Raw genomic sequence first — 20,729 nt, forward strand, 5'->3', positions numbered from 1 at the left:
TGGGCTGAGAGAGAGGGACTGGACCAAAGACGCCCAGCCAGCTTTCGTGCCTAATGGAGAACTAGAACTCACGGTCTCCTGGTTTTTTAAAATCGTTTAAACTTGAGGTGTTTGGGGTTTAGCCAGTGCCGTTCTGTGTGCAAGCCAAGTAGATGCACCTTGAGGTGTTGAGAACGTGCCGTCCTTCCCGAAGCTTGAATCTGGCCCCTAGAGATTTCCAAAGATGCTATTAAATTGTGAGAGAGGGGGGAAATTGCTGCTTACATTTCTAGGGGCTAAACATAACCACCTTGAATCAATCTCATTGGGTGGTATATAAGCTATAAAGCTAAACTGATACAAGCTAAATAAATAAATAAGCTAAATAAACCCATATTTCGTTGATCGGGAGCTAACCGGGTGCTATGGAGTTGGGCTTGACCCTGGAATTCTAACTGGGGGAATTCTGGGAGTTGAAGTCCACATCTCTTAAAGTTGTTGAGGTTGAGAAACACTGGTGTAGCCTTTCCATGGGCATTCCAGTGATCTCCTGGATCCTGTTCATCATCCACCAGCTTTCTTTCCCTTCTTTCCCTTCGGTTTCTCTAATCCATCATCCGGTCATGTCAAATACCAATGCATGTGAGTTTCTGCTCGCTGATCCTCACCCAAAGGAGCAGGACTGGAAATGAAATCTTCCTTGGAGAGATGGAGGGAAGCGGGTAAGTTTCACCTCAAGAAAAAAATGGCCAAGAGAGGGATCTTCTAGCACCCACGGTGGTTTTACAGAGAGGAAAGTCGAGACCTGTTCTTTATTGCTCTAGAGCACAGGATCCGGAGTAACATATTTAAGTTACACATTCTAGTTAATATTAAGAATTTCCCCATTGGTTCCTAAGCCATGGTAGTCACTCTATGGAAGTGAAAGTTGGACTTTGAAGAAGCAGGAGAGGAGGCGTATGGACGCCTTTGGTATTGGAGAAGACCCTGAGAAGACCACAGACAGCCAAGAAACAACTCCTTTGTGAAGCCAGCCAAACTGGCAACCAGCACATCTTGTGGCAGTGAATTCCAAAGTTAATTATATGTTGTGTAAAAAAAAAAAAAAAAAATCTTTTGTCTGTCCTGATTCTTCCAACATTCAGTTTCACTGGGTGACCTTGGTTCTGTTATTCTGGAAAGGGGAAAACAGCTTCTCCTTGTCCGTTTTACCCACGCCAAGCATCATTTTTTTTTTTACACCAGGCATAATTTTGAACCTCAGTCATGTCCCCTCTCGCTCACCTTGTTTCTAGACTAAAAAGCCCCAACTGTCACAGCCTTTTCTGGCAGGAAAGATGCTCCTGCCCTTCTCTGAACCTTCTGTAATTCCACTATATCCTTTTTGAGGTGCAGCGATCAGAACTACACACAGTATTGCAGATACGGTCACATTGTTGACTTACATAAGGGCATTGATTCTGGCATCTCTACTTTCAGTACCAGCCAAGAAAACAAACCAATGGATCATTGAACAAATCAGCCGAGAGATCTCACTTGAGGCCCAAATGACCAGGCTCAAATTATCCTACTTTGGACACATGATGCGAAGACCCAGCTCTAGGGAGGAGGCTCCGATGCTGGGAAAGGTGGAAGAAGAGGACAATCAGCAGCAAGAGGAATGGACTCAGTTGCAGCAAGGCCTGAAAGGCCAAGTTGGGACAGATCTTCCTGGAGAAGGTCTATCTATGTGGCCTCTAAAAATCACCACCAACTCGATGGCACATAATCAGTCAATCAATATGAATACTTCGCTCTGTTGAGAAGTCTATAATGATTAGAAAGGTGGAAGGAAAGAGAAGAGGAGGATGACCAGCAGCAAGGGGGATGGACTCAGTTACAGGGGTGATGGGGGCACTGTTGGGAAACCTGAAGGACCAGGTTGGGGACAGACTGACCCAGAGAAGGTCTATGTATGTAGTCACTAGAAGTTGAAAATGACTTGATGGCAGATAATCAATCAATCAGTTAATCAGCGGTTCCTAACAGAGGAACTGATTCTGGGCTCCCCCTTTGGCGACTGTGTCCAAGCAAAGGTAGAACAGCATCTGTTGGAGATGCTGTAATTGGGGTTCCTGCGTTCAGCATGAACCCCAATGTAGCATGTTCCAAAGTTTCGTTGATTCTATAGTTTTAATTACATGGAATTTCATTCAATTGCCTGCTGCCTTTTGGGGTGCAATCTCAAGACCTAGTCTGGCTCTCTGTCCGGGAAGAGTTGCCCTCCCGAACATAAAATGAATGCTACTGAGCTAAAGTCCTCTACTAAAGGGAAGTAAGATTCCAGTCTGGTCTGATATTCAAAGAAGCAGAGGAAGGGGCCTCAAGGCAGAGAAGACGATTTGTTCCAGACTCTGGAATCAGCTCCCCTCATCTCTCTGGAAATGTGATGGCCTTTAAAAGGGGTTTAAAGAACTTTTTATTTGATTCGTGGGTTACTACAGGGTCTGGTTGTTCCATCTTCCTCTTCTTTAAGTGGCACTCCTAGGTTAACCGCTCTTTTGAATGACTATGGATGGATATACTCTTCTCCTCCTTCCCCACAAGGCTCTGCTAGCACAGGAGTTCAGGCCAAAGAGATGATCGTTGTTTTTCACATGCTACCTGCTCCTTTTCAATGGAGACACAGGAAAAACTGCCAGGGCTGTGAAGGGGTGAAGCCATTGGACCAGGAGTGGGGTGACCCTGGTTCGAGTCCCCTCCTCAGCCACAAAAGCTCACTGGGTGATTTTAGACTGATCTCTCACTCTCAGCTCCACCTACATCACAGGGTTGTTGTTATGGGGTAAAAATAAGTCTTGTACTGCACTCAGATATAAGCACATAGCAAATAAAACTAAAATTGAACCCATGATCCGGATCAAATGAATTGTTCTGCTATTGAGTTATGGTTCCTTTGTTCCTCCTTCCTTTTCCTTCTTTCCTTCCTTCCATCCCTCCTCTATATCTTCTTTCCTTCTTTCCTTCCTTCCATCCATCCAATCCCTGGCTCTTCCAGAAGTCATCAGGAATTGATTTTGGAGTCCTTGACACTGGAATTAGTTTCATTGCATCACTATATTGCATTATATTTTTGTACTATATTATTTTGTATTCTTCTTCTTGTATATTTATTATACATTGTTATAAACCATCTAGAGTCTGACCAGCTTGAGTGGGTCTATAAATTTCATAAACCGGTTAGCCAATGTGTCCTCTTTCCTGCCTTATGAAAAGCATCTGACAGTATTGGCCACATGCTTCTTCTTACTTCCTTCATGGGTGTGATGTTTTTCCAGGAAATCTTCAGAAGGGTGGCCCCAGCCTCCCCAGCAGGGCTTACACTCCAAACACAGATCTGATGGTTAGTTTATAACATTTGGGTGATATGTATTGTCGAAGGCTTTCACGGCCGGCATACGATGGCTGGTGTGGGTCTTCCGGGCTGTGTGGCTGGGCACAGAGAGAACTGCTCCTGTCTGTGCTCCTGCCCTCTGAAGATGCCGGTCACAGGTGCTGGCGAAACGTTAGGAAACAAAACTTCCAGAACACGGCCACACAGCCCGGAAGACCCACACCAGCCATTTGGGTGATAACCTCTTAACTGCTCCTTTAGAGCTTTTTCACAAGTAGCACTCTTCCCTAAGGCCTATCCTGAGTGGTGATTTAATGCTTGGTGTCCAGTCTCAGCTGCTTTCAACTCATCTCCCTGGGATGCTCTTGACGGCCATTCTCCCTGCACGAAGACAGCTTCTCTATGGCCAGGTATTTTAGGGGAAGATCCATTGGAAGCAGCAGCAGCAGCTACTAACCTGCTCATCCCAGTCCTAAAGATGACCTTCTAATACAGATGCAGATATGATATCTAATACAGATTCCCATGACACACCAAGCCACAAACTAATCAATGACATGTTGGGTAGCATGTGGCGGGAACCTAGCCCATGTGGACAGTTTATGGTTCAGTGCTTCCTGCAAACCAAGGCAATTAGGTTGACTCCACCATGGTAGAGGTTAAGAGGACACGCTTCCAAAGAATGACCCACAGAAGAAAGTCAAGACCTGTGCTTTATCAGCCCAGGGTGCAGGGCACGGACCGACAGATTTAAATTACTAGAAAGCAGATTCCAATTGCACATTAGGAAAAACGTAATCATAAGAGGAGCTTGAGAGTGGAATCCATGACCCAGAGAGGTGGTGAACTCTCCTTCATTGGACTGAAGAAATCTCCATCTTCAAGGGGAGGCTACACAGCCATTTGCCGGGAATGATTTAATTTGGGGTCCTGCATTTAGCTGGGGGCTGGAAGGCCCCTTCCAATTCTAGGGTTGGACAATGGGTAGGGATGGCATCTAAGGACAGCTTCTGCTACCAAAATATCCTAAGGAAACACATATGTTCCTTCATGATGCTGAAGTAAAACCTAGAACAGTGTTTTTCAAACTTGGCGATCACATGACACGGGACGCTGTGACTGTTGCAAATGCATGCTGGTTGCCAAGTGCCTGAATCGTGATCATGTGACCGCAGGGATGCTGCGATGGTCGCAAGTTTGAGGACCATTCATAAACGTACTTTTTCAGCACGGTTGTAACTTCAAATGGTCACTAAATAAGCTGTCAATAAGCAAGGACTACATGTATTACTTGAATCTTTTAATTCATGGGAATTCTTACAACCACAGGGTCCAGTGTGGACACAGTGGTTGTGATCTAATGCTTTAATGCAACCGTACAGTTGAAGTAAGGTGAACAAGAGTTTGTCTCACAAAATGGGCAGCCATATAAATCTTCTAAATAAATAAATACCTTTGTGCACCTTGGAAAAAGAGGTTGCATAGTCATTGCCACATAGAATGGTGGCTGAAAGGAGGAAATTCCCACGTCATAATCCATGCAAAAGTTCAATTCTTACCGGCAGAATATGTGTCTTTTATGTAGAAAATCCCTGGTTTCATTTCCAATAATTTGAAAACATTTTCTCTATATGAACCTTCAGAGAGCCAGAGAGGACTTGATGAATGAACAGTCTGATCTGGACTAGAATACTTGCTTCATTTGTCTATTTCAGTATTTTTCAAACTTGGCAATTTTAAGATGTGTGGACTTCAGCTCCCAGAATTCCCCAGCCAGCATGCCAAATTTGAAGAGCACTGGTCTGTGTGAATGCCAAAAGTCCCACCAACTCCTGGCATTTCCAGAAGAGCTGGGAAAAACCCTGCTTAAAATGGCCGCACGCTGTCTACATTTAACCCAGATAAAACTAGACTAGCTGACTTACTGGTTGGGTGTTCATGCAACATGCTGAATGCAGTGTTTGAACTAGTCCACTTCAGGGATTTGCAGAGTATCCTGAAGCCTAAATTAACTGAGTGGCCCAGGTTCACACATCACCACAAACCAGAGGAAAACCAGTCAAGATTAAAACCAACCCAACTTTAAGCAGTGGTTCAATGTGTTTCAGAAAACTAGACAATGGAGTAAATTGATAACCAGATTAAGCATCTTGTACAAATGCAGTTCTTAAAAAAAAAACTGCTTCCCATATTCCTCTTTAAGTCATATTGTTATTCAGAATCATGAGGTCTCCAACCCTATTTTGTTTTAAGGAGTGGCCATAAGGAGTGATGGCGCCTTCTGTGGTAAAAGGATCACAGCAAAATAAAGGAATGGAATGAGAACCATTCTACTACCCATGATTTAACCTAGTGGAAATTTCCAGATATAATTGGAGGTCCATCTTAGGTAGCCTTCACCTGCTTTTCTAGTACAGGTAGTCCTTGACTTACGACCATTAATTTAACGACCGTTCAAAGTTATGATGGCACTGAAAAAAATGACCTGCAACTGGTCCTTGCACTTGCAACTGTCGCTGCGTCCTTGCGGTCACGTGATCAAAATGTGGGCACTTGGCAACTGGCATGTATTTATGACGGTTGCAGCATCCCGGGGTCGTATGATTGCCATTTGCGACCTTCCCAGGGGGCTTCTAACAAGTAAAGTCAATGGAGGAAGCTGGATTCGCTTAACCACCGCAGCAAAAAAGGTCGTAAAATTGGGCATGACTCACTTAACAACCACATCGCTTAGCGATGGAAGTTCTGGGCCCAACTGTGGTCATAAGTTGAGGACTACTTGTAATCAAAGAAGAGTTGGAATATACCGAGCAGTGAGAACTTTCCCCTGCTGATCTTTGATTCAGAGATTTCATCCATGCTTGGTGTTGAAAATATAAGGGCAGAAAACTCAAATAATTTTTAAAAAGTATCCAGATTTCCCTTTTCCTTTTAGAAAAAACGGAGTGCACACATTCTGAAAAGCTAAACACAGCCCTCCAAATTTCTATCTCTATAAGAATGTAGACCCGGGGAAGGTATGAAAGAGCCATCAAGGGGGGGAGGGGAAGCTGGGAGAAGAAATTACACAGGTGGGGATTGAAGGGAGGGTGAGAAAGAAACTCAGAGGAAGCCTGTCTTGATTTTGTTTAGTATAAGGTGGGAGAAAGAGAAATTCAAGTCTGAGGTCAGCCCTTTGAGATCGACCAGGTCAAGAAACAGACACCACAGGAAATCCAGAAATGCTACTTTATTGTTGTAGGTTATAATAACAGAACCTTGAAAGCCTGTCCAAGTTTCTGCCAGCGGGGGCGTTACTATGAGTTTTTTCCTCACTCTTCCTTCAGTCTCCGGACTGTGTAATCTTTTCTCCAAGTCTCTCCTTAATGGCTCTTTCATACCTACCTTAAGCTCAACCCTAAATTCTTTTACACTTTCTGTGGTTTTCCTGGACATCTTCAGAACTGGATCTCTGGACCAACCTGATCAGTCAACGTCCAGATCCCTTCCGAGAAAGGATGTTGCATTTAATTGCTGGCGTCCTGCTTTCACTGGGTCAACATCTGGTGCAGCTTTTCCAGGGAAGCCCTGTTTCATAAGTGTGACTGTGAGGAATCAGGGAGAGGAAGTTGGCCAAACTATAAAAACTGGAGACTTTTCTTGACTCAAGAGAAACTTCTCTGGCCAGAGACAAGATCTCTTCTCTAGCTGAGGTGGGAAGGAGCAAACAAGGTAAACTGAAAAACTGAACCCCATCTAAAAGGGAACTATGAATTTTCAAAAAGGCAAGGAGCTTGTTTTTGATTAATTTGAGACTCCACACCCATTTATAATGGGGAGGAGATGGAAGTAGGCAAGGGCATCCATGGGGAGGAGGTCAAAAATGTCAAGATGGAGCCTGTGACCATGTGATTGAGCCTCCTCCCCTTCTAAGCAAGTGCAATACATGTAAAAAGGGCAGGACTTTGACTGCACATCAGAGCTGCCTTCTTTAATTTTTTGGACCCCCCCCAAAAGATGCCCCTGGAAATAGGCACCCTTTTGGCAGCTGGGGGTTGTTTTTGGCATGGGGGCAAGGATTGAAGTGGGCAGGGCAATGCGATAAAGTGGGTGTGGCTATGTCCTGTCTGGAGACAACCAGATTTTTTGTCATACCTGTCTAGGTTTGGGGGGAAAGGGGGGCTCTGGTTATTGTTGTTGGATGCCTTAAGTTAGGTTTGATTGCTTGTGTGTTTCTTGCCTGAAAATGCTGACTTTGGGCAAGATTGCAAGAGAGGAGCCCCAGCAATTGCCAAACGGGTTCGGAGGCCACAGGTAGCCCATATGTAAGGATTTGGAGGGCTTTTCCTGCCCTTGTAGGATACTCTAGATCAGTGCTTCTCAACTACACACACACACACACACACACCCCAAAATATCCCTGTTCACATTAAGGCAGAGACATCTAGATTTTCCTTCTAACAGCCTTGCTCTGATGCACCAAACTGGCAGGTCCCGTCACTGATAATGAGGAAGCTTGCAGCTGGCTGTTTACATCACATCTGTGCCAGTCTGGGAATTACGATAGGCGCTGGGAAGCTCACGTTCTCCTTCTGATTTCCACTGAGATATTCCTTTTTCCTCCGAATCCAAAGTGCTGACTAGCCCTGCCGGTTTGCCATTGATCCGATCCAACCTGTCTGTCTAAAATCATGTAAATCAACCCTAACCGCTGGTCTAGACGTCCACCTTTTTCCCAGCAATGAATCATCCAGTGGGGATGACTGGGGGGCACAGAGGACTAGCAGAGGGACAGGAAAGCTGAAACGGAAGGTGCTTTGCTCTTCCAGGCTGATGATGCTCCCCAGCTTGGGGGCAGCCCTGACCTGCCTGCTGGCCCTGAGGAGCTTCTCTGTAGCGCAGGATCCGGTCCTAGACAAGGACTGGAGTGACTGGAAGACCACCCATGCCAAAGAGTACCGCCAGGTGAGTCTGCTGGGTAAAATGGGATGGGACCCGAAGTGGCGCTTCACCGATTCTGTCCACCTGACCCAGGTGCTGCTAAACATGCACCGAGTGCCAGCCTGCAGCACGGGCCAGGATCCCTGTGGATGTGCAGACTTCATCAAAATGGCCTTGCTGGACTGAGCAAGGCTCGGTAAGGTAGGCATGTTATCTGGGACTACCCAAGTCGGTCCCGTCAAGCTATAATGGTATGTGAGAAAGACTGTGGGAGACGGGGCGAAGAGATGCTGCCTAGGGAACAGTCAGATAAGAGAGGACACAGCCTGCAGCTGCATAGTGGCTGGAAAAAGAGACTCAGAAGGGACCCTTCCTAATTTCTCAGGCTGTAAAAGGGATGGCGGGAGATTTGTACTTTCAGACTTGCAAGATTCTGTCAATGTAGCCTTACAATAAACTAGAATTACCTCATCTGGTCATCTTTCCTGTCTGATCTACCTGGGAAGGCTGACACGAGCTCAGTGAGATTTACATTTGTAGTTGCATCTTGCAAATCACGATGTGCATTTAGGAACTTCTGCAACCTGGAAGTTGAATTCCCCTGCCTTCTAGCTCAGGTGAACCGCACTTAGCCAGTGGCATTCTCTTCTCTACCTGGAAATAAAACTGGGCCTGCTGCATTCCCAGGGAGCCAAATTCTGGCTCCCAGAAGCATCTTCTGGAGCCTGGCGGCCCTGTCTCCAGCCTCTTGCGTGCCGCTTTCTGAGGCAGGGCAGCGTGCCACGCCTGCCCCTCCTTGGCTCTTCTGCAGGGGGAAGAGAGCTTCCGGAGAGCTGTCTGGGAGAAAAATCTGCACCTGATCCAGGAGCATAACTGGGAGGCCGATCTGGGGAAACACACTTACTGGCTGGGCATGAACCACCTTGGCGATTTGGTAAGGAAACTTGGGTTTGGCGGGGGGGGGGGGCTTTGTTGTTTCCTGCTTGTGTTGTACCCCAGGGGAAAGTTCCCCTTTTTCCTGCAGTGGCTCTACATTCTTCCTCAGCCATTTTCAAATGACTTGCAGACGTTTTCACTCCTGCTGCTAGTAAAATTGATTGGCCCAAAGTAGATTCTCAATCTGAGAACTTCATTGGGATTCTGAAAACTGACTGCTTCCACTGTCATCACGCGTGCTCCATTCTGTGCACAAGAGAGATGTGTGTATGGAAGTGTGTGTTTGTGTATGTACTGTATGTGCGTGTGTGTGCATGTGCACACAGGTGGGTGTGGGTGTGTGCCTGTATAGGTGTGCATGGGTGTGAGTATATTTATATTTATCCCATAGAAGAGAATATATGCAGCTCAGGGTTGAACCGTCTATACAACATCTTCCAACAAAATGGATATCCACGCAACTTTATCAAAAAGAGCCTGGCTACTCAACCTACTACAACACAACCAACACAAGCTATGAGAAGGAACACACTGCCATACATCAGAAACGTCTCAGAAACCACCAACAGACTATTACAACCACATGGCATCTCCGTAGCACACAAGCCAACTAAAGCTCTCCAAAATATCTTAAGCCAGTGTTGTCCAAACTTGGCCACTTTAAGATGAGTGGACTTCAACTCCCAGAATTCCCCAGCCAGCATTCCACTCATCTTAAAGTGGCCAAGTTTGGACAACACTGTCTTAAGTAAACCAAAGTAAACCAAAAGACCCAGAAGGCCCTAGAAGGAAAAACAGGGGTCATCTACAACATATGGTGTAAGGACTGAAGCAGCCACTATGTAAGACAGACAGGCAGAAGGCTGGCACAACCCATCCATGAACGCCAACTGGCAGTCAGAAGACACGATGAAAACTCCTTAATCTCACAACACATGGACAGACTCAACCACAGCTTCAATTGGGAAACTGTCAGCTTCTTAGACCAAGCTAAATCCCAAAACGCAAGGGAATTCCAGGAAACTTAGCATTCAGACAAGTCATCACACATAGAGATAAACCACATTTACACGTCATTCAATAGAGACAATAAAAAGCTAAAAAGGAAACGAAAAGACCAGAACACCACCTTGCCAGCAATCATCACCCAGATAAGCAGGGATTAACACCAGACAAACAACCAAGCAGAAACCGATACCCCAATCTAGGAACTGCCAAGGAGAAAACCACAGCCCCACCAGCACTGGCAGGGCAAGCTACTGTATATCAACAGGGAGCAAGCCTCACCCTCCCTCGCACTCATCACCTAGCTGAGTAATGAAACAAGCGAACAACGAAGCTCAGAGAGCACCAAGGACTCCACATTTATATATACTGTATGGGGATGTGTGTGCACAGGTGTGTGTATATATATGGGTGCATGTATATATGCGCATATATGTGTGCGTGCATGGTGTGCATATTTGTGTGTGTGTATATAGATGTATATGTGTGTGTGTGCATATATATATATGTGCAAGAATATGTGTTTATAAAAAAACATTTGTTGTGTTGGAGTCACCTTTGTTTGGCATTGATACAGGTTTGCTCTAGTTTCTCTGCAGGGGGACCTCCCTTCATGTGGAGGGACTGTTTTAAAAACTTGGGGAACACTTGGACAAAGCAGATTTTGATGGGGTCCTTGGGAATGTTACAAACTCTGTCACTGCACAAGTTGTCAGCCAGTGAAGCCAGCTGCACGTGAAGTGGGGAGTCCTCCTTTGCTGGGGCTCTTCAAGGAGAGGCTGGAAGGAGGATATGACTTTTTAAAAAGCATAATGCGTAAATTTGAAACTACCCTTGCATCAAGTCTTTCTGTGTTAATAATATTTGGAAGTTTGGTCTGTATTTTTAATTGATTTATATCCTATTTTTATTTGATTTATATCCTATCTTTATTTTGGTGTATGTAATGCTCCCGCCTCCTAATTTCCCCAGAACAACAATCCTATAAGGTTGGTTGGATCTGAGAGAGAGGGACTGGCCCAAAGTCCTCCCAAGGACCTTCATGGCTAGTGGAGGACTAGAACTCACCGTCTCCTGGTTTCTAGCCAGCACCTTCACCACTCCCCCAAACAGTCTCACGGTATTCTTATCCTGCAACTGAGACCTCACCCTCATGTCCCACTCACTATGACACAAAGATGTCCCCAAACCATTTTAAATGAAATTGCCTTGCGACATCCCCTTTGTTGCTTCTCTAGTACAGAAATCTCAGACTCCCAGTTGGATGTTGCTCCAAAATCTTGGTATGAAGAGCTTGCACGGACACGTTTTTCTTTCCCAGACTAAAGAAGAGTTTAATGAGAAGCTGAACGGCTTCCGTCCTGATCTGGCTGAATCTCATGGTAGCAATGTGACCTCATTCCAAGAATCAGCCTCTTCTGAGATCCCAAAGTATGTGGACTGGCGCCCCAGTGGTTACGTTACACCAGTAAAAGACCAGGTGAGTCCAGCTTGGGCAGAGAAGACTGTGCTGGCCAAGCCAAGAAGTCCAGGTTAGGTCCAATGAAGAGGCATCATGATATGTACAATCTTAGAATCATAGAGTTGGAAGGGACCTCAGGGGTCATCAAGCCCACTCCCCTGCACCCTGCAGGATTCACAGCCCCATCCCCAGGGACTATCCAGCCTCCAGCGAAGGGGAAGGAACTACTCCATGTAACCTGTTCCACTGATTGAGAGCTCTTGCTGTCAAGAAGGTCTTCCTAATGTCTAATCCAGTGTTTCTCAACTTTGGCAACTTTAAGCTGTGTGGACTTCAACTCCCAGAATTCTGGGAGTTGAAATCCATGCAGCCTAAAGTAGCCAAAGTTGAGAAACACTGGCATAATCCGTATCTACGTCCTTGAAGTTTCATCCCATTCATTCTAGTCTTACCCTCTGGAGCAAGTGAGAACTAGTCTGAACCCTCTACCGTGTGACAGCCCTTCAGGTATCTGAAGACAGCTATCATGCCCCCTCTCAACCTTCTCTTCTGGAAGCTAAACCTACCGAGGTCTTTTAACCTCCTGGCATGGGCTTTCTCTCTGCTCTACCTTAACCCCATGGTTAGCGCACATCACTGCCAGAGAGCCTTCTTCAGCTTGCTGCTGTGGGTGATGGGAACTGTACTCCAGTATATCCAGGGATGCAGCAGTGCCAGACTGGGGAAAGGTTGGAGTCAGTATCCTGATGGATGCTATAGCAGAGGCGAGGATCCTGGCTTAGCCCTAGCACTGACTGTAGAGGAAAGAGGGAATGGCCTTGAGGGACAGGCGGAAGAGCTGCTATCAAGACTAAGGTCAGATAAAAGAGGACTGAGCCCGGGGCAGGAATGTAACTTGAGAAAACGACTCTCTGTGGTTCTCACAGAGATAAAGGTATTGAGCAGGGAAGCGCATTCAGAACTGCAAGATTCTGGTACTGTGGCTTTACAGTAAAAGTAGTACTGAGATAAATGGCATTGGATTCCTTGTCTGGTCCACCTTGTAGGGCTGACCCTGAACCAACCTGCTTCCCTTCCTTTTCCCGCAGGGCGACTGTGGCTCCTGCTGGGCCTTCAGTGCCACCGGGGCCCTGGAAGGTTTGCATTTCAAGGAGACCAAGACCCTGGTGTCGCTGAGCGAACAAAACCTGGTTGATTGTTCCTGGAAACAAGGGAATGAGGGCTGCAATGGGGGCTACATGAACTGGGCGTTTAATTACGTACGGGATAACAAAGGCATCAATTTGGAGCACACCTACCCTTACGAAGCTGAGGTAACTTTTGCACGAGAGCAGCCATTTCAGATCATTTCGGTTTTCTTTCTCTTTTTGTCCTCTAATAAAATAACCTCCCATCCTTGCCTTCCTTTTCTTTTCTTTTTCTGGTGCAGAAAGCCCTTTTCCTTCAGTTTAATGAATTCTAGTGGAGGCGGACGCCAATCGGAATAGTTATTCGTGGGCTCTTTTCTCTGGGGGTGGGAGCTGAAAATTAAGCCAACATTCAGAGACAATCTTTTCTGTCTCTTGAAGGTGGACTGACTTTTGGTCCTCTCCAAATTTCACTGCCTGTTGATGGGCTCTCTTCTGCCCCCGTGGGAGAAAGGGTGCCACTCTTGGTACTATCCATTTTTAACTAGCAAATATTCAGCCCCTAATACCAAAAATCTCTGGACCGTGGAAAAGAGGAACCGAAAAACAGAGCCACGGGAACCGTTATCTGCCAACTAAACAACCCATCCCTTGACCCACGAAGGGGCAGGGAATTCCCAAAGTTACCTGACCCATGAGGATTGCGTTGAAAATGAAGAAGTTTCTTCCATCCACAGGGTCAAGCACACAAGGGCGTTTGCGAGCGGAAGTCAAAAAAGTCAAGATGGAATCTGCAACGGCACACCTGAAGCCCCACCTCTTTTTTACGTGTGTCGCAATGCATGTGAAAAATGGGCGGGGCTTCAATATGAGAAAGTTACCCAAGTCGCTCTTTCGGTTTTCCATTTGCATATCCCTTTTAGTTATTAAAACATCAGCCGGTTTCATTTGTATATCCAGTGTAGCATTTTTTTCCATACCATTCTTGCAGCTTGTCATTTTTAAATCCCCTTTCAGATCAGTTGCAGTCTTATCTGGTAAAACTCGTTCCTTTTCCAAAACATGTTTTAAACACAGTCTATCTATAATGGCAGATGCTTTTAAGATTAACTTCTGGATCCATTGCTCACAAATAGCCTCCAATGTTAAAGTATTTTGCTCCATTCTGTGTTAGTAAGTCAAATGTAAGTGTTCTTCTCCTTTAATTGTAATCCTTAGTTCCTTCTGGTTCCTTCTAGTGTTCAATGTTCAAATTGTCATCATGTTTTCTTCTAAGAATTCAAAACAACAGCATTTTCCCATGGGAAGGATTCTTATAATTAATTTCAAAATCTTATTTCAAATCCATCTGGGCCCTTAGTCCATTTATAACTTTATAAAATCAAATTTCTATTCACCCTTTTGCTGTTTATTCCAAAAAAAGTTTTTTTTTTTAACGTCCTTAAACTTATCTTTAAAACTTCTTTCACTAAGGATTAAAGGAAACTTGCCTGGTACGTATTATAAAACTTGTCAATGAAAAGGTTCTTAATTGGTGAAAAGCAGTTAAGAAGCAATTTCCAAAAGTGATTAAGAAATGAGGCTTGGCAGAACTTTGTGTCCGTAAGGCTACAGGTAATCCTCAACTTACAACCACAATTGGGACTGGAACTTCCATCGCTAAGCGATGCAGTCATAAAGCACGATGTCACATGACTGCATCGCTTAGCGATGGCAATCCCGGCACTCCCCGTTGCTGTTTTTAAAAGAATTCCACCAGTGATTAGCCAAGGACCCACCCCAATCCAAGCCATTCCAGGCTTGGCCCCTTCCATCCCTGCACATCAGTTCTTCCAGCCTGGCCCAGCAGCACGACATGAAGCCGCAGCTGCCCCAGCCCCGTCCCAGCCACAGTCATTCCCACCACCCTGCACTCTGAGGCCCCTGCTGCCCTGCGCTCCGCTGCCCCAGCTGACCTTCACTGTCTTCTTGCTCCCGCTGCTGACGAGGCATGCCTGGCCTGGCCCTTTGTGAGGCAGCTGCTGACCACATGAAGCCATCTTCCCCAGGTCTTGCGAGGAACTGCCATGCAGGACCTAGGGAAGAAAGCCTCATGTGGCCAGCAGTTGCCTCGTGAAAGGCCAGGCCAGGCATGCTAGGTCAGCAGTGGGAGGAAGAAGATGGTGAAGGTCAGCTAGGGTGGCAGGTGCCGTGGAGTGCAGGGAGCCAAAAGGGTATAGATGGGGGGAAATAGGCAGGTGGGGGAGTTGAAGCACCCCTGCGGTCGTAAGTGCAGGCGGGCTGCCAAGTGCTGAATTTTGATCACATGACTGCGGGGGTGCTACAATGGACATAACTTCAGGGACAGGTCATAAGTACTTCATTCAATGCCGCTGTAACTTTGAACAGTTGCTGAATGAACGATCATAAGTAGAGGACCAGCAGGGAAGGTTGCAAATGGTGATCATATGATCACGGGGAGCTTGGCAACCAGTCGTAAGTGCAAATGGATTGCCAAGTGCCCATATCATGATCATGTGACCATGGGGATGCTGGGACGGCCATAACTCCGAGGACCAGTTGTAACCACCATTCATTACCATTGTAACTTTAAATGGTCATTGAGCGAATGGTCGTAAGTCAAGGACTACCTGTAGATATGTTATTTCTGGTAAGCATTAATGGACTTTTGCTGACCAGGACTGAATGATGAGATTTTAAGGATCTGTTTATAGATAAGAGATGAGATATGGGACAAAGAGATCATTTGTTGTTTTTTAAGAGATGGTGATAAGTAGTTAAAATTGTTCATACTTGTGGTGACAAAGGGGGAAGACACTTCTTTATATATTTCTTTTCTTCTTTGTTATTTTTTCTTTCTTTCCCATTTTTCTTTTTTTTTCTTTCTTTTTTTACGCACTTTCTATTTTTTATCTTTTAATTTTTTGTAGTTTGTATTAGTTTTTATCTGTTTAACTGCAATGTTCAATTAAATTATTATAAAAAATTAAAAATGGGTGGTGCTTCAATTGTGTGACTGTGGTCACTAACTTGACTATTTTGACACTCTCCCACCCCCACGGATGCCCCTGAAACCATGATTATTTTCTTTCCAGGATGGACCATGTAGGTTCAATCCCCAGGACCGAGTGGTGACGTGCGCTGGATTAGTAAATATCACAAAGCACAGCGAGAGAGCTCTGGAAGAAGCTGTGGCCAGAATTGGTCCTGTTTCTGTCGCCGTGGATGCTTCTGACTTCATGTTTTACAAATCTGGTACAGTGGTGCCTTTTTAACAGCCAGGAGGCTATTTTGCAAAAGAATTTGGGTTGTCATAGCAAAAGGCAGCTGTGAGACAATATTCAAAGCAGAATTACCATAGATTTGGACATCTGGGTGAACGATTAGCCAAATGTGTGCAATGAATTACCTAAATATACCACTCAAATGAAAGCACAGGCTTTAAGATTGAATGTGGGTGGTAAGGTTGGTAGATAGCAGCTGGGTCCACAGGCAATGGTCAAAAAAGTCAAAATGGCACCCATGATGGTGGGATCAAAACTCCACCTATTTTTTTTTTTTATGTGCAATGTGACGGACATAGCAAACTGGTAGAGCTTGGATTGTACTATCTTGACTTTTTTGACCATACCTTGCAAACACCCCCAGTAGACAGGAACTGGCATGGACCTTGAATCCCAGTGGTTCCTATCAATATCTCACCAAATCCTGAAGGCCACTAGCAGGGACATGATGTTATCCATTCTTGACTCCACCTGGCTTCATTCTCAGTTTGTTACATTTGGAGAACAAGGCTTGCAGATCCCACCCCTTGAATATCTGCTGGGAAAACAATGCTGGAGGCAGGAAAGGGAACAAGAGATAGCCAGGAAGAGAGGTCTAGGTCTGGGGGTGTGATGGTATATGGGAAAGACCTTGAGAGACTGGGCGAAGGGACACTGCCAAGGGAACGGTCAGATAAGAGGCGGCATAGCCCGTAGCTGGATAGTGAGTGGGGCAAGAGGCTCAGAAGAGACCCTCCCTAGTTTTTCGGGCTGTAAAGGAGATGGCAGGAGAATTGTACTTTCAGACTTGCACGACTGATGTCAGCCTCGCAGGGCAAACCAGATAGGAATCACAACCAGAGGAACTAATTCTACTTTATTGTAAAGCTACATTGACATAATCTTGCAAGTCTGAAAGTACATTTCTCCCACTGTCTCCTTTACAATGTGAGAAGTTAGGGAGGGTCCTTTCTGAGCCTCTTTCTCCGTCCATTATGCAGCTGCGGGCAATGCCATCTCTTATCTGACTGTTCCCTTGGCAGCGTCTCTTGGCCCAGTCTCCCAAGGTCTTTCCCACATACCATCACAGGGGGAAAAAGAGGAAGAAAGGAGGAGAAAATGGGATGCCTGGACAGCAGTAGCATCATCTCACTTGTCCTCTTTCTTGCACCCCTTCCAATCTCACTTTTCTGGAAATGATTCAGGCAGGCCCCAGGAACATGGCTCGCCACGTTCTCTGATTTCAGCCCCTACTTTCTCCCTCTCCAACATTTTCAGGAATCTTTTTTCGCAAAGGATGCGGCAGATTCTTGAACCACGGCATGTTGGCGGTCGGCTACGGCTCCATCAGGGAAAACAAGAAAATGAATAAGTACTGGATCCTGAAGAACAGGTGAGAAAGAGAGCAACCGAGGGCTTGCTGGGAAAGGACTGGCAACATGTTTTGGGTGATGGGAGGGCTATTACGACCCAATCCGCTGCTCTCCAGCAGGCTGGACTACAGCTCCCGTTATTTTATTTTTATTTATTTATTTTTCAAATTTGTCACCGCCCATCTTGCTGCAGAGCGACTCTGGGTGGTTTACAGTAAAAAGAATAAATATTAATTAAAATAGAATAAATATTAATTAAAATACATTGCAACTAGAGTCCTATATAAATAATAACTATCTTCCAAGAAACTGCTGTTAATTAGGAGTTATTAGACTCGGGGAGCGTCTTCAAGGCGCCAGCCACCCCCTGGGTTGGTTCTGTCCCTTCTCGCCCCACGCGAGTTGGCAGAGCCAGGTCTTCACCCCTTCTGGAAGGTCGAGAGAGGAGGGGCCTGTCTCACCTCTGGGGGGAGAATATTCCATAGGGCGGGGGCCACGGCAGAGAAGGGTCTCCTCCTGGGCCTGCCAGCCGACATTCTCTCACCGACGGGGTCCACAACATGACCTCTCTGCTGGACTGGGTGGGACGGGTCGATGTGATGGGGGGTGAGACGGTCCCTCAGGTAACTTGGACCGATGCCATGTAGGGCTTTAAAGGTAATAACCAACACCTTGAATTGGACCTGGAAGACCTGTCTTATGGACCTTTCCAGCTGTCGCCCTGAGTGTTATCCCACCACCCTTGTTGGGGTTGCTTACTGGAGCAATTTCTGGAATAAGGTGACCTATCTTCCCCTTTAAATCCAACAGCTGGTCAGAAACATGGGGTGAGAACGGGTACATGCGGCTGGCAAGAAGGGCCCACAATCACTGTGGGGTCGCGAGCATGGCGAGTTATCCTATCCTGTAACCACCGGCCGGGGCCAGAATCTCAACTCCCAGAAGCTTCCCCATTTCACAGCAGCCCTCAACTCGGATCCTCTTTATCCTCAATTTTAAAAAAAAATAAACACAGATCATTCTAAGGTTCTCAACAGTCGTGAACGCACACACTTATCAAAAGCGTGCACATCGCCGTGCGGGTTCCAAAGAAGGCTGAATCTGGGTGGTGCTTGTGTTAGGAAATCAGGCTGATTTTTCGTCCGCTCTTACGCACCCGCACACTTTCTGCGTACAGATACTTGGAGTCGGGAAACGAAAAAAGGAGGTTTTCAAAGATGGCAGGTAAGGAGCCAAGGGCTAAATTCAAGTGAAGTATTGAGTTCTAGGCCTGCCTTAAGCGTGAAAGCTGTCTGCGTGACTTTGGGCCAGTCACTCTCTCAGCCCCACCCACTTTGCAGGGCTGTCGTAAGGAAAATAGGAGGCAGGAGTATTAGATATGTTCGCCACCTTGAGTTGGTTGAAATATATATTTTAAAAAGGCAGGATAAAAATATCATCATCTTCATCAGTGGGAGAGTCTATATCAGTGTTCTCAACCTTGGCGACTTGAAGATGTGTGGACTTCAACTTCCAGAATTCCCCAGCCAGCCAAGGCTGGGGAATTCTGGGAGTTGAAGTCCACACATCTTCAAGTCGCCATGGTTGAGAAACCCTGGTCTATATAAAAGAAGCTCGCAAACTCACAGAGACCCTGCCTTAATATACCAATGACGTTGGAAAATTCTTATTTTTCATGATTCTATAACCTAACTGCTTTTTCCTGGCATTCAACCTGATAAATGACGCTCTGCGCGAATCAACCTCCTTAATCAGGTGCTGCTGTTCGGGGCCCAGCAACCATGTTCCCTGACTTTACATTTTTGTATGTTATTTTTAATCACGTCCATATCTGTGTGCATTCAGCCTTTTCAAGGGGAGAACTACACTGCGATCTGTAAAGAAGGGCGAAGTACTCAAGGCCGCGTGTTGCAGTTTCCTTCCTAGGTCAGAAGTGTGAACTGGGGTAATTTGACCCAGACATGTGAACAAATGAATTTCTTCTCCAACCTAGTACCAAATTCCTCTACCAGCTGCTATTCCTTCTCTCATAAGGGCGCTGCAGCGGTGAAAATGCAGCTGGGGTGAAGAAGCAGAAGAGACTGAGTTCCGAGAAGAATTTCTGAGATCACTTTTTTGGGGTTCGTGGCCAGATTTTGGAATATGCCAGGGTTTTAGGACTGAAAGGCTCCTGGATGGTCATCTTCTGTGGCCAGAGGTATCCGCAGGATATGGTAAAAAAAAAGTCAGTATGGATGTCGTGGTATGCAACCAAAGTTCTGCCTATTTCTTTAATGTGCAACAAGCATAAAAAGCAGGTGAAGCTCACATCACACTGTTGCAGCCACCATCTTGACTTTTTTGACGGTGGACCCCCATTAGTGGCTGCCCAAACAGATTCTATTGAGTTTGCATGGCATGACTACACATGGTTAACAAACCATGCTTTACAGGTAGTCCTTGACCTACAACCATTTGTTCAGTGACTGTTTGAAGTTACGACAGTGCTGAACGAAAGGTGGTTACAACCGGTCCTCGGAGTTCTGGCTGTCCCAGCACCTCTGTGGTCACGTGCTTGTGACCTGGGTCTTGGCAACCTGTTTGCACTTGTGATTGGTTGCAGCGCCCCACAATCACGTGATTGCCATTTGCAACCTTCCTTGCTGGCTTCCCCAGAAAGTCAACTGGGGTAAGTCTCCCTCACTCATGCACCCTCCCTGACCCTTGCCACACTGCCGCACACCTGCCCGACCCACACGGCACCTCTTGTGCACCTTCCCCGACGTGCACTGCAACTCTCACACACCCTCATGCGCCTTCCCTTGCACCCTTACACCCCCTCCCCGCAACCCCATTCATCCCCTCCCCCACTCGGCAGCAGCCACTTACCTGCCTGCAGGCCTGGGACCTGCAACTTCCTGCCAGCTTCCCCACTGACTTTGGTTGTGGGAAGCTGGCAGGAAGTTGCCTCGCCTAACGACCCTGGGATTTGGTTAACAACAGCAACTGGGACTGCAGGGATTGCCATTGCTTTACAACCACATTGCTTAGCGATGGAAATTCCAGTCCCAGTTGCCGTCGTAAGTCGAGGACTACTGGTATTCTGTTTGCCCAACCTCCTAGGTTTATGCACTACACTAAATCAACCCATATAGCTTGGGTCACAGAACAGACCAGGTTAAAGTATGCTTGGCTACTCAAGCCAAGAGAGCCTTAGGAACCCTCTTCCAAGCAACTGCACGAGGGAGGGAGGGAGGGAAGGAAGGAAGGAAGGTAGGAAGGAAGGAAAAGGGTAGAGAAAGGAGAAGGAAG

At 46.2% G+C, this 20,729-nt stretch overlaps 2 protein-coding genes across 2 annotated transcripts in view; one reads left to right on the forward strand and one right to left on the reverse strand.

The window, feature by feature from the left end:
• LOC103048941 (cathepsin L2-like) overlaps window positions 1-20,729 on the reverse strand; it is a 48,401-nt gene that overhangs the window by 26,165 nt on the left and 1,507 nt on the right. The window lies entirely within an intron of this gene.
• On the forward strand, window positions 5,288-18,885 carry LOC103048263 (procathepsin L-like). The gene is made up of 8 exons (XM_007439756.4): window positions 5,288-7,063; window positions 8,161-8,296; window positions 9,084-9,206; window positions 11,535-11,693; window positions 12,764-12,988; window positions 15,898-16,057; window positions 17,344-17,458; window positions 18,249-18,885. Exons 2-8 carry the CDS (start codon window positions 8,165-8,167, stop codon window positions 18,346-18,348), a joined length of 1,014 nt encoding a protein of 337 aa, XP_007439818.2. The 5' UTR covers window positions 5,288-7,063; window positions 8,161-8,164; the 3' UTR covers window positions 18,349-18,885.

The sequence above is a fragment of the Python bivittatus genome, unplaced genomic scaffold (assembly GCF_059951505.1).
Source record: "Python bivittatus isolate LINGU-HERP-01145 unplaced genomic scaffold, Pbiv_v1 ctg000580_np1212, whole genome shotgun sequence".
NCBI classification, from domain to species: Eukaryota; Metazoa; Chordata; class Lepidosauria; order Squamata; family Pythonidae; genus Python; species Python bivittatus.